Below are 14,510 nucleotides of genomic sequence, written 5' to 3' on the forward strand. Positions count from 1 at the left end.
ATTTAAAACCATCATCTTTTATTTCGAAAGAAACAGCAGTAGAGCTCTTATTTTGATGGAAAACTCCAGCTTCGATAAAAATAAGCTTACTACACATCTAGTGAAATACTGTACTCATCTGCCACGAAAATAAAAGCATAATTTTTGCCAGTAGTGTTCCCAAACATGTGCTAAACTCGCAGCAATGAAATAAACTGAGCCGTTCTGAGGTGCGGAAAACACCGGATCACAATCTGAATCCCTGAATGAAGTGCGTGCTTTGCTTTAAAAAGTGCAGCGAAAACAGACTTGATGAAGGGACAGATACTGTGCCCAATGCATATTGGCCCAAAACACTATAAAAACCTTTTATGTTAGAATAAGAAGTTTAAATATATTTTAAAAACTTTACTGTTTACAAGAAAGACCTAATGTTTCATATCGTCAAGTGATCATGATGTCACATCCCTACCATTTAACAATTAAAATAAAAGTCATAATAATAATAAAACAAGACATAGTGCTGAGTATAAAGAATATTTTAATCCATTTTATAAACAACATTTACGTAGCAGCATTATTCAGTAGATTCTGAGGTATTTTCTGAATTCACAGAGAAATTCACTCCCCCATCTCATTTCATACATCTCCACATACATACATAACATACACACACACACACACATACTCACATACAGACATTCATAGTAGCTAAACATGCACGCAAACACACACACACACACAATTCAAACATCCAGAGTCCTGTGTCCATAGTTCTTTATGGTAGAGTTCGTAGGGCTCGCTCTTTTAGTGGCTTGTAAGGCTGGCACTCTCAGTGGTGCAATTTTGGCTGTAGAAAAAGGCAAAAGAGAACAATTCAGTCAAATATATGGATTTGCTGCTCAAGAAACATTCTTACTATAGTTGAATTTACAAAAATTACCTCATTCAAAAGTTTACATACACTTGATTCTTAATACTGTGTTGTTACCTGAATGATCCACAGCTGTTTTTTTTGTTTGTTTAGTGATAGTTATTCATGAGTCCCTTGTTTGTCCTGAACAGTTACACTGCCCGCTGATCCTTAAAAACCTTCGGGACGCACAAATTGATTGGTTTTCCAGCATTTGTGTATTTGAATCCTTTCCAACAATGACTGTATGATTTTGAGATCCATCTTTTCACACTGAGGACAACTAAGGGACTCATATGCAACAATTACAGAAGAGTAAACATCTGTAAACGTCTTTTATGTGAAATATCTAATTCAGGTACTAAATTAAAAAAAAAATAACATGATTTTGGTAAAATAATTTACACAGAAGAGAAGAAATTGTTAAATAAAATATTCATTGGACACAAAATGTATTTTCATAACATCACGGTTAAACCACTGACTTCACATGGACTATTTTAACAAAGTTGTTTCAGGGCCTTGAACTTGTCTGCAGGATCAAAAAGCTCTTAGATTTGATCAAAAATATCTTAAAATTTGTGTTTGGAATGACATAAGGGTGAGTAATTAAAACCAGAATTTTTTTTTATATGCATTTTTGGGTGAACTATGCCTTTAACCCCTTAACTGTCACTCCCATTTTTGAACATGTGAAAATGAAAATGAAGAATTCAAACTTAAATTTGTATAATTCATGAATGAAAACATTTTGTAATATGGTTTTGATGACCATTTTTCATGTTAACGCAACATCTGATTTTAAAATGGCTTTCAAAGAATGAATTTTGAGATTTTAGGTTTTCAACTGATATTTCATTTCTTATGATTTCTAAAGTGTAATAGGGAAAAAGGCAACAAGGAAGTCTGTTTGTGACAAAGGTCGGAACTCTTTTTGAGGTGCACTTGTCATAAATTAATCTATTATTTTTCCTACATAATTTGCAACCCAAAAAATGTTAAATATCTATTTAGGAGCCTTAGACCTTTCCAACAATATATAGTTTGTCTTGATTAGACTAGGATTTTATTGCAAAATGGTGAAGCAAATGTAGGCATCCCACAGAGTGGACGGGTGACAGTTAAGGGGTTAAGTATTAAGTATGTATTAACCAAACTAACCTACGGTTTCACAGGCAAGGCTTAAGCCTAGTCCTAGACTAAAATGTAAGTCTAAGCTGTTTCAACTGAAAGAAACTTGCACTGGCTGAGCTTAAAATATATCAGTGTTTTTGTTTTATCTCAAGATGCACACCAGTAATGTTTTTTCTAAGGCACATATATAAAATTACTTAAATGTCCTAACTGAACCGTGGCTTAATCCTGGCTTAGGCCAAGCCATGTCATGAAACCGGGTCTAAATGTTCACTCACCTTTTGTGTGCTGAGTTTCTTTTCCCCTCCGACAGAGAGTCCCGCCCCTTTGCTTTCTTTCCAGGGATAGAAGCCGGAATGAGGGGAAGTGGGCAGCCGGTGGGGTTTGGAGGGTGGAGAGGAGCCGCTGCTCTTGCGTTTCTTCCCCAAACCCTTGTGATCAAAGCTGGCCACCCTGCCATGCAGTCCTGAGTCCACTCCTCGGCTGTGCGGGGCAGCATCTGGGGGCGAATGGTGGGTCTGGGAGTGAGTCCTCTTAAAGGCCCACGAGGATGGCGTGTGGGAATCAGAGGGTGCGAGCTGAGGACGTGGCTTGCTTCCCGGGGAAAGTGAGCCGTTGGTTTGTCCGTGAGAGGCTGACGGTGGCGTTTTGCTGATGAGGGGCCGCCCCTTGTTCTGAGACACGCAATTCTTGTCCGGACTGACAGCGTCCACCTCTTCGAAAGAGGCTTTCCGTTTGCGCAGTGCAGCGGCGTCCGGTGTGGTCGTCCGCTCTGCTTCCCTGAGACGCAGCTGCTGTTTATTGGGGCGGCCGCCCGAGTTCTTGGGCCGACCGGGGCCCGATTGAGCGGGAGATCGACCAAGTTTAGAAGGGGGAGCCGTGGATTGGCCGCCCCCAGAGTTCTCGGACTGACCATAAGCCTTGCTGGTGGAGGAACTCTGCGGGTTTGGCTCTTTGCCTGGTCCGTGGGAAGAGTAGAAGGAAGTCTTGAGAGAAGTCGAGTTGTGACTTCCTGCTTTCTGTTTGGAATGCTGGGAAATGGAGGAAGGAGAGGCAGGAACGGCTGCAGGCTTGGCTGGGGGACTCTGGGAGTGAGGATCTGATGCTTGAGGTATTTTTCTGTGAGTAAGAGAGGAATCAGGGATCGTGAGATAAAACATTTACTGCATGCAGTGTAGGAAGTAAAAATACAGCTTTGTCAAAAGGAAACTGGATTTGTTAGCGCTAATGAAGATTAACCTTGGAGAAAACAAACACCATAATGCTAGTGGATCTTGGCACAGGCTCAAAGCACGTGATCTGTGAGTGGATCTTACCAAACCTGTCAAGAACAAGCCCAGCTCACATTCCACCTCAAAATCAAATGACAAAAGGGAGATTTTTAGGACCTTTAGGTTTTTTGTATTGTGTAAATTCATATTATTAGAAGGCATCTACTGTTTTTGCTGTTACGTACAATTAAAAATCAGCACAAATAAAGGCAGTACAAATAAACAGAACCATTATCAGTTCTTTAAAAGTCTTTAAAATTATATATTTAAATATTTGTTTCAACAGTTTAACCCTTACAGTAATGCAAATTTCAAAAAGGCCCTGAAATTTACATGAATTATGCAACAATAAATGTGACCCTAGACCACAAAACCACTCTTAAGTAGCACAAGTATATTTGTAGCAATAGGCAACTATACACTGTATGGGTCAAAATGATCAATTAGTTATTTTTATGCCAAAAATCATTAGGATATTATATATTAAGTAAAGACCGTGGTCAGTGAAGATATTTTTGTAAATTTCCTACCATAAATATCAAAACTTTTGATTAGTAATAGCATTGCTAAGAACTTCATTTGGACAACTTAAAAGACAATTATTTCAATATTTAGATTTTTTTGCACCCTCATATTCCAGATTTTCAAATACTTGTATCTCGGCCCAATATTGTCTTAACAAAACATACATCAATGGAAAGCTTAGAATCCATGATTTCGATTGCAGGTCCAGTGTCCTGTCAGTCATTTTGTTCTTAATGTATATTTAAGATGTATAAATCTCACTTTTGAAAAATTGACCCTTATGACTAGTTTTGTGGTCCAGGATCACAAATAAAAACAAGCAAAATCAGGGTAAAATATTACTTGGACATGTTTGTGCCAGGTTTTGTAATTTAATGGGATGTTTTACATGCACATTTTTGTAAATCTTATCCTAAATTATTATGATTCTCATTGCTGTAGTGTAATTTTTAAAAGTGAACAAAACAATAACAAAGCACAATAAATAATACCCTGATAAATAAGTACATTACAATTAAATAAAAAACAAGTAATTCTTAAAGGGATAGTTAATTACTCATGTCCTTCCAAAACCATAAGAGATTTTTGATGTTGTTATTTTAGTTGTCTTTGCACACAAAGTATTCTCGTAGCTTCATAAAATTACAGTTGAACCACTGATGTCACATGGACTACTTTAACAATGTGCCTTTCTTGGCTTTGAATGTATCAGATGTGTTGCTGTCTATTAAGGGACAGAAAGCTGTTGGATTTCATCAAAAATATCATAATTTGTGCTCTGACGATGAACGAAGGTCTTATGGGTTTGGAACAACATGAGGGTGAATAATTCATGACAGAATTTTCAGTTTTGGGTGAGCTATCCTTTTAAATATACATAAAACTATGCAAAAATGAAAATCACATGACTGTTTTTGAGCTTTTTGTTAATATCACCCCACTGTTTGTCTATGACAGGACATACAGAAGTCAAGCGGTTCTTACTTCCACAGATGGGCGATGAGGTGGTTCTCCACCATGGCACTCATGGCAGACCGTAGATGGTGCAACCGTCGATCGAAAGTGAAGACACCATGACCCAGAGAATGACTCCCAAATGAACAAAGCTGTGGGGGAAAGGCCAAGGATTAGCACTAACACTAATACTCTTCCTTTCACTCATTTAATTAAGATTTTAAAGAGTCATTTAAAGACCACAGGCAATGTCTGAAACGCAGTTTTGCAGTTCTGAAACTAAGGATTTATTCATATCTCTTATAAAACTATCATAGAATTGCTTGCCTAATTCTTAAACACACTTATATAACTCTTATTTCCCGGCTATTACATAATACTAGAAGACACTGTGGAAATGTTTAGTTGTACCGCAGCTGGTTTGGGATGCCATGGAGTTGAATGCCAGTCTGTGAGGTCGTCGTTCGCCTCTCCTTCGCTCTCATCACCTGAGATGTGGGCCTGGGAGAGAGGAGAGAGTGGCCGTGTGCTGCCATCCTCCACGTGGGGTTTATCCTCCTCCACACTTTCAGACAATGTGGGTGTTCTGCCACACAAACAGATGAACAGAATGTACATTAACAGTTAACAGATAACAGTTCATTTAGACATTGTATATACATTTTATATATGTGATCCTGGACCACAAAACCAGTCACAAGGGTCCATTTTTCAAAACTGAGATTTATACATCATCAGAAAGCTGAATAAATAAGCTTTCCATTGATGTGTGGTTTGTTAGAAAAGGGCATTTGGCTGAGATACAGATTTGAAAATCTGGACCCTGAGGATGCAAAAAAAAAAAAATAAATCAAAATATTGAGAAAAAAAATGCCTTCAAAGTTGTCTAAATGAAGATCTTAGCAATGCATATTACTGATAACATTAAGTTTTGATATATTTACTGTAGGTAATTAACAAAATATCTTCATGGAACATGATAGTTACTTAATATCCTTATGATTTTTGGCATAAATAGAAAAACCTATAATTTTGACCAATACAACGTGTTTTTAGCTATTTACGACTGGTTTTGTGGTCCAGGGTCACATATATTTTTTAATATTTAAGTTTTGAATATATAAATTATAAATACATTTTATATAATTTCTACCAAATTACAACAACAAAACTAATTTAATACATATACAAATTAAAATAATAGATATATAATAAAAATAGTTTCCTATTATTTTTTTTAATTGACATTTCTAACCTAAAGGCAGGGCTGTTCGTCAGAGGTCTCCGGCAGACAGGGGGTGTGGGTGCATCTCTGGGAGGTTCTGGGCTTACAGTCGGAGCAGCTGAACTCTCTGAGGCCTGAGATACCCGATCGCGAGCCTTCGAACTCATCTTTAGCTCCGCCACCAGCTGGTCAAAGTTTTTACTCCTGCCTTGCACCTTCCTGCGCTGATGAATGGAATGAATCTAGAGGAGAGAAAACATTTTTTTTTTTTAGACAGAAGACTTGCAGCTCAGTTTCTGCGAATCACCTCATTCATAAAGCGTATGCTAACTGGTAAGCGTGTATGTGCTTTCATCATGAATTGTGGTTTTGGCTTTTGTAGTATATTAAGCACAGGAAATTGTGTAATTTTAATAAATAATTCAGAGGAAGTGCTCAACTCTAACTGTGTAAGTAAACAATGTGTTATTCTCACTTCAAGCCTCAAAAAAACATTTTATATAACACTTGTGTAGCACTGTGCCCTAGACTTTGAACATCATCGAACTGTGAAAACAGGAAGTTTATTCTTCCTGTTTGAATATTTCTTTAAAAAAACAAAACAAAACAAAAAACATGATATCATATTTACAACTTGACTTTGAGGTTGAAAATTTAAAAATGTTGCAATGATTTTAATACACTTTTTATTAGAGCATTTAGTATACTTTATGTAAACCCTAAAGACAGCTTCATAACCCATCCTTATATTGTATTTTTTCAGACAAATACAACAGCAATGTCTTAAAGTAATAGGTTACCCCAAAATGATTACTACCCCATGATTTAGTCTCCCTCAAGCCATCCCATGTGTATATGACTTTCTTCTTTCGGACAAATACAATCCGAGTTATATTTAAAAAATTCTCCTGGCTCTTCCAAGCTTTATAATGGCAGTGAATGGCTGTTGAGATTTTGAAGTCTGGTGAAGTGCATCCATCCATCATAAAAAGTACTCCACAGGTTCAGCTCTGGCAGGTTAATAAAGGCCTTCTGAAGTGAACTGATGCATTTGTGTAAGAAAATTATCTATATTTACAACTTTATAAACCATAAACTATAGCTTCCACTAACTGATTTATGCGCGTTCACTAGTGAGTTGCATTCCAGCGGATGATGTAGGACGTAGCATAAACTCAAGTGAGAATATGCTAGCCTCATGACACCCAAGTTTTGTTTAAAGCGAAAGAAAAAACAGTATCCTCTTGGCTTATATAGAAATCCTCCAACATTTTTCTTTACAAATCCTCATTTTGTACTTATAATACGTGACCGGTGTTTTACTTTGCTTACTCCAGTGCATTTCTGCGTTCATCACAGTTCTTGTGAACGCATGTACGACAGTTATCAGAAGCTAGAAATTTTGGTTTATAGTTTTAAACATGGATTTTTTTTTACACAAATGCTTCAGAAGGCCTTTATTAAACCCCCAGTGCCATGTAAAGCACTTTTGATGATGGATGGATGCACTTTATTGGACATCAAAATCTCAACCACCATTCACTGCCATTATAAAGCTTGGATAAGCCAGGACATTTTTTAAAATAACTCTGATTGTAATTGCCTGAAAGAATAAAGGTATAAGGGTATGGGGTAATTTACATTTTTGGGTGAACTATCACTTTTAATAGCCTTTTATCAGTCAAACAGTCTTTTATCATCATTTATCACACAAAATGACCCATGCAAGTTCCTCTGCAAAATTTCTTTAAAAAGGCTGTTTATTGTTATATTTGTATTTATCTATTAGCCCCATAGACTGTCAATATCTGTTGATTTAACAAAAACCTGAAGTCATGCTATACAAATGAAGTGAGGCTTTTCCTGTAATCCCTGCCCCATTTCCTGTAAGTCATGTCCGCTGAACTTCCTGTCTGTCTACACACTGAAACCAGTGTCTAGTGAATGGCTTCAACCCTCTGAATGTTATATAGATTTTTATTACTACTGCTGCTACTACTACTACTACTGGACAGCCAAAAGCATCAAATGCAACAATTCTGCTTTCCAAAATATTTTGTTTGAATAAAGATCAGTACTTAAGTAATGTTCACTAAGAGTTCAAAACATTGCACACTGATAACATAGGTAATAGATGGAAGTGGCGGACAACTCACATTGCAGGTCAAAAGTCGAGTACAAACTTTCTTCCTCTCAGGGTCCAACACACCACAGTGCTTGTCAAGGTCACATTCTTTTTCTGCAGAAAATAAGAGCAGCTTTTTATTAGTTCTCTATTTATATAATATATTCTAATATTATATATGAATTATTGAATAATCTGAATATGCATTAGAATGCGTTGCACACGGTTCTGATTCTAATGCAAATATAGCCCAACGCTGATTATCAAACGTGACCCTGGACCACAAAACCAGTCATAAGTGTCAATTTTTGAAACTGATTCAAAGTAATAACTGAATAAACAAGCTTTCCATTGGTGTATGGTTTGTTAATACAATAGGACAATATTTGGCCAAGATACAACTATTTGAAAATCTGGAATCTGAAGGTGCAAAAATAAAAATATGCAAAATATTAAGGAAATCTTTAAAGTTGTCCAAATGAAGTTCTTTCTTAGCATTGCTTTTAATATATTTATGGCAGAAAATTTACAAAATATCTTCATGGAACACGGTCTTTACCTAATATCCTAATGATTTTTGGCATAAAACAAAAATCAATCATTTTGACCCCATACAATGTATTTCTGGCTATTGCTACAAACATACCTGTGCTACTTAAGACTGGTTTTGTGGTCCAAGGTCACAAACCTAAACTGTGTAATATTTGGGTCTAGGTTGGACCAAAATGGATATAAGGGCCTCAGTAAGGACTTACTGGAGACCACTTTGTATGTTCTCGGCCCACGGAGGTGTCCGGAGGCGGCAGGGGCTGAGGCAACCTCGCCTCTCTGGGATTGAGGCCTTTCAGTTGAGGAAGGCCGATTGGGCGAAGGGCCTCCATGTGGCCATGGGGGGTCTCTGTGAGTAGGGGGAGGGGAGCTCCGTGTGGGTTCGATGGGAGGGGGCTGCTTAAAAACAGCTGATTCTGAATGACCCGAGTTTGAAGGTGAATGCCTGGTAAAAAAAAGAATATTATATATAAATTATACAGATTGTATATAATGCTAACAACTACAGACTACACTGTCCTGCATCAGATTTTCTGAATGAATACTTGTTTTTTTTACTAATTTTGAGATATGGTGCCTGTTTTGCTCTAGCACATCTTTCTCATAAATACTGACACATTTTGTAGCTTTTCTGCTTTCCACAACCATTTCTAAGGTGAAGACAGTGTGTACTATCCCTTGGTCACCAAAAAACAACCACAAAGACTCACCTTTATGTCGCTCCAAACCCGTAAGACCTTTGTTCATCTTCAAGACACAAATTAAGGTATTGGAAGCTGGGCTTGCATAGACAGCAATGCAACTACCATGTTCAAGGTCCAGAAAGGTAGTAAGCACCTTGTTAAAATAGTCCATGTGCTATCAGTGATTCAACCTTAATTTTACGAAGCCACAAGAATACTTTTGTGGTGCTGTTGACGCAGGAGCCAGCGTTCAGAGGTCAGAAATATCATCAAAAATACCTTAATTTTTGTTCCGAAGATGACAAAGTTCTTACGGGTGTGGAAAGACATGATGGTGAGAAATCATACCAGAATTTTCATTCTTGGGTGAACTATCCCTTTAACATAAGATCAGATTAGTAAATCTTACCAAACTCCATCTTTCGGAGGTTTTGAGTGTCTGAACTGAGGTGGCGTTGAGGGAGATTGCGGGGACGCCCGTGGCGGCCCGACATTCTGGTTCCTGCCACTCCAAGACGAGGCTCCGTGAGAGGGCGGAGTGTGTCCATGACGGGGTCTCTGCTGCTGAGGTGGAGGTGGGGTGGAGCGGAGGTGTGCATAGAGCTTACCCAAAGGGCCGTGCCTCCTCTCACAATGCTTCTCGAACGCCTGAGGCTTCACCACCTGACTGCAGTGGCCACAAACCACCAGATAGAAGTCATCATGCCCAGGATAATGCCCGAAGATGGACATATCTGCCGAAATACACCAAACAATAGGGACAAATTAGCTTTGCTCGAAAAATGAAACTACAAGAGATGTTTCCAAATGCTCTATTCTCTCCAGACAGAAAGATTCAAGTTAATTGTGTATGTGTGCGTGTGCATATAAGAAATAGTTTGAAAGCTCAAACTAAAGAAAATGTTTTTTTTTTTTTGGCAATGTCTGCATAATTAAGTTAAAACTCAAATTATATTATTAATTGACAAAGCTCACTGTTATTTTTAATTGTTTGGAGCACAAAACCAGTCTTAAGCAGCACAGGTATATTTGTAACAATAGCCAAAAATATATTGTATGTGTCAAAATTATAAATTTTTCTCTTATGCCAAAAATGATTAGGATATTGAGTAAAGATCATGGTTCATGAAAATATTTTGTAAGTTTCCCACTGTAAATATATCAAAACGTAATATCTGATTAGTAATATGCTTTTCTAAAAACTTAATTCGGACAACTTTAAAGGCGATTTTCTCAATATTTAGATTTTTTTGCACCCTCAGCTTCCAGATTATCAAGTAGTTGTATCTAATCCTAACAAACCATACATAATGAAAAGCTTTTTATTCAGCTTTCAAATGATGTATAAATTTCAATTAAAAAAACTGACCATTTTTTGTGGTCAAAATTGACTGGTTTTGTGGTCCAGGGTCACAAATAGTTTGTAAAACTGGCATTCAATTTATTTTGGAAATATGACAGTTGACAGATAATGATGTAAATTGTTACAATTCTGATAGATTACACAAGTGTATGTATTGCTCATAAACACACAGGATACATTAGAGGCTGTACATCACTATATTCACACAAAAGGCATTCATTTAATTTCAGAAATCTTTAGTATTTCTCATTAGCCAAATTTACAATCTATTATTTATACTGCGCTAGATACCATATCGGTACTGGTCAAAGAAATAAAATAATGACTGACCACTAGTTTCTTTGTCATAACTGGAAAAAAACATCAACTGCAATGGTCACCCTTTAAGAAAAATGTTACATTTGAAGGTGTTTTACAACAAGAATGAAAATACAATTTGTTAGAATAGGTTTACAGGTTAATCAATACGGTAATTTTAATGGTTGAGGCCAAAATCTATAGAGAAAAAGTGTCAACGTAGTTGACTATATAAAACACATTAACTTAAATTTCACAAGAGAACAAGTTTATTATCCACTGATAAGGCTGTTTCTACAAGTTGGACCTGACAGGAGAAACCAGAGTGTTTTTAATGTCAAAAAAACAGCCAATTAATTGGCTTTGTGACCCTGAACCACAAAACCAGTCTTAAGTAGCACGGGCATATTTGTAGCAATAGCCAACAATACATGATATGGGTCAAAATTAATGATTTTTCTTTTATGCAAAAATGTTAAGATCATGCTCCATGAAAATATTTAACTAACTTCCTACAGTAAATATGAGAAACCTAATTTCTGATTAGTAATGTGCATTGCAAAGAACTGCATTTGGACAACTTTACAAGTGATTGTCCCAATATCTTGATTTTTTTGCACCCTCAGATTCCAGATTTTCAAACAAAAATTGACACTTATGACTGGTTTTGTGGTCGAGGGTCACATATATCAGTTCATCACTAAATGGGTTCATGTTAATACCACTGTGTTCCCTTGAAATCAAAGGAAATTACACAACGCCTACCCTCCTTCCTCAGTGTCATGGTTTCCGTCGTTTTTTTGCCATTCTTGCTGTATTCGTCTCCATCGGACCCTATGAAAAACGATTGGTGGAAGTTCATGTTAGAAAGGGGTAGGCCTATATAAAACCCGACCAGTATAGAAGAACAGATTTCAATGCATTATCATCAATGCATCAGCAACACAGCACAAATGGGCATCTTATATAAATCCATCGTTCTTCTAAACCCACTAATTCAATGTGCCGTAACCATAAAAACATTGAGAAGGACTTGTGCCCTCTAATAATCAGACCTATAATGGGTTCTTCTAAAGTGGACTATATGTGGTCCAGAATCTGTGGTTACAGTCTTGTGTGCAACATATAGAGTCAAAACTGTGAGAAAAGCAACCAACATTGAATTATGGATAAACTGGTGTTTATTGAGAGTCATAATGTGAGATCTAGTCCATTGTTTAGGATTTATTCCCCAAGATTTTCAGTGTAAAATGCAATCTGTGCCATGAACTGCTCATCTGTGAAGCACAAGCTCTTCTGTGGGTGGGGCCAAAATAAAAACTACCTGCAAATGATCCCTACTCTATGAACTGCTTTGATAATGTGCCGCCGACAAAAGCAGATTCGTGGTTTTAAACTGAGAGCGTTTGATTCATTTGAAGTTCCAGACAAAACGAACACGGAACACGTTCTATTATGACGACACTGATCAGAGAGAGAGCGCAAGCGCGTAACCCGGCCGGCACTAGGACCCGGCAGGTTCTTTGTTTGGGTAACATGGTTCGAGATGCCGTGCCTTTTCCACGAAAAATAAAGCACATCCGTTAGCCTTTTTGATAGTGGATCGAGAAATACCGGCGACGAAGTGCTCACTCACCCTCCGATGCTGTCAGGTTGGCTCTTTCCGTCCAGACGCTCCAGCTTTGGCCCACAAAATCATCGAGACAAGGCACCCGCCGTTCCAGAGCAGCCATTACTTTAACTGCGCGTTCACGCACCGCCATCATCACTGCGCGGCAAGGCGCTGACGTCACGTTGCGCGCTCCCGCGGGCGGAGGGGGAACCTGCGTGCGCGCTCACTTGTTATGCGAAATGTAGAAATGTAATTTTATTTGCATTATTATTTTGTTTATTTGACAGTATTTTTATTGGGCGAAGTTTCAAACCCTTTACAGATTTGTAAAGCAAATTGAGTACACTAAACTGAAACTTAAAAATATTAAAAAAAATTAAATTCTATTTTACGTTTACTTTAAAAAAACAAAACTTTTTAATAAGCGCAGTGAGCGGTGACATTTTTACACTACCAGTCAAACGTTTTTAGACAGTAAGATTTTGTATGTTTTTTTTTTTAAGAAATATCTTCTGCTCACCAAGCCTGCATTTATTTGATCCAAAGTAGGGCAAAAACAGTACAAATCTGAATTTTTACTATTTAACAATAATTGTTTTCTATTTGAATATATTTTAATGTCATTTATTCTTGTGATTTCAAAGCTGAATTTTAGCATCATTACTGCAGTCACATGATCCTTCAGAAATCATTATAATATTCGGTTTTGCTGCTCAAAAACATTTATGTTGAAAACAGCTGAGCAGAATTTTTTTTGATGAATAGAAAGTTCAGAAGAACAGCACTTACCTGATATAGAAATCTTTTGAAACATAAATGTTTTTATCTTCACTTTTGATCAATTTAAAGCATCCTTGTTAAATAAAATAATTCATTTCTATAAGCCCCTCCCCTCCACAAAAAATACTGACTTTAATTGACAACTAAATTGTATAGTGTATGATGTTACAAAAGCTTTTTATTTCCAATAAATACTGATATTTGGATCTTTCTATTCATCAAAGAATCCTGAAAGAAATGTTTTAAATATTGACAATAATAATAATAAAAATTCTTGAACAGCAAATCAGCATATTAGAATAATTTCTGAAGGACCATGTGACACTGAAGACTGGAGTGATGATGCTGAAAATTTAGCTTTGATCACAGGAATAAATTACATTTTAAAATATATTCAAATAGAAAGCAATTATTTTAAATAGTAAAAATATTTCAGGATTTTATAGTTTTTTTAGATCAAATAAATACAGGCTTGGTGAGCAGAAGAGACTTTAAAAAACACCAATTTTTCCTTGGTAACGTTGGATTAGTATCTTATTTAAGGCTTTAACTCATAAGCAATGCATATTATGATTTACGTGTGCTGGTTTGCTGATTTTGCCAATTTTGTACTATCTTCGGCTCAAAGGAATCATTTATCTGACACCAGCGTGATTTAGTTGATGTATTTATTGTGTTTACAATACTACCATCTAGTGGTTATGTACTAAACATCAGCTTTTTGAAAATAAAACGCGAACCAATATATATACAGCTCTCTTTTAATACTAACCAAAACTGCAAACAGGCTTTGTGGAGATTTTTCTTCTCTACGTAGCATAGAAATATAAAACAACAAAAAAATGTGGCCTGTATTTTCCAAAAGTCACAAAGGAAAAGAATTAGTCAATATGTGACCTGAATATTTTTTTTTAAAAGGCACTTCAAGTTTTTCTCTCTTTAATCAGAATTAGAACCAAACTATTGTTTCTTTAACCATTTATATTAATCATTTTACGTTTAGATGTGGCACTGAATATTAATATCGAATATGAAAGTTTGATTGTATGATTAAAACTACTTTAGGGATTTAATAAAAAACAAAACTGATTCGAATTTAG

General features: G+C 36.5%; 1 protein-coding gene across 1 annotated transcript; it reads right to left on the reverse strand.

Annotated features, from left to right (window-relative positions):
- Positions 1–557: 557 nt before the first annotated feature.
- On the reverse strand, positions 558–12,784 carry atxn7l2a (ataxin 7-like 2a). The gene is made up of 10 exons (XM_073825783.1): positions 12,655–12,784; positions 11,784–11,852; positions 9,768–10,092; positions 8,882–9,120; positions 8,158–8,240; positions 6,032–6,243; positions 5,188–5,362; positions 4,807–4,928; positions 2,305–3,145; positions 558–829 (listed from the first exon to the last, which is right to left on the reverse strand). The coding sequence occupies exons 1-10, from the start codon at positions 12,782–12,784 to the stop codon at positions 812–814; spliced, it is 2,214 nt and encodes a 737-aa protein (XP_073681884.1). The 3' UTR covers positions 558–811.
- Between the last annotated feature and the right edge of the window lie 1,726 nt (positions 12,785–14,510).

The sequence above is a fragment of the Garra rufa genome, chromosome 20 (genome assembly GCF_049309525.1).
Source record: "Garra rufa chromosome 20, GarRuf1.0, whole genome shotgun sequence".
Taxonomy (NCBI): Eukaryota; Metazoa; Chordata; class Actinopteri; order Cypriniformes; family Cyprinidae; genus Garra; species Garra rufa.

What these genes read in the sequence shown, in the direction of transcription:
- atxn7l2a (XM_073825783.1), bottom strand. Translation starts at nt 12,784, where the DNA reads ATGATGGCGGTGCGTGAACGCGCAGTTAAAGTAATGGCTGCTCTGGAA. An exon ending in AACATACAAAGTGGTCTCCA is followed by an intron (nt 8,241 to 8,881) that starts GTAAGTCCTTAC and finishes TATTTTCTGCAG; the next exon opens with AAAAAGAATGTGACCTTGAC. An exon ending in GGCATCCCAAACCAGCTGCG is followed by an intron (nt 4,929 to 5,187) that starts GTACAACTAAAC and finishes TTTCCCCCACAG; the next exon opens with CTTTGTTCATTTGGGAGTCA.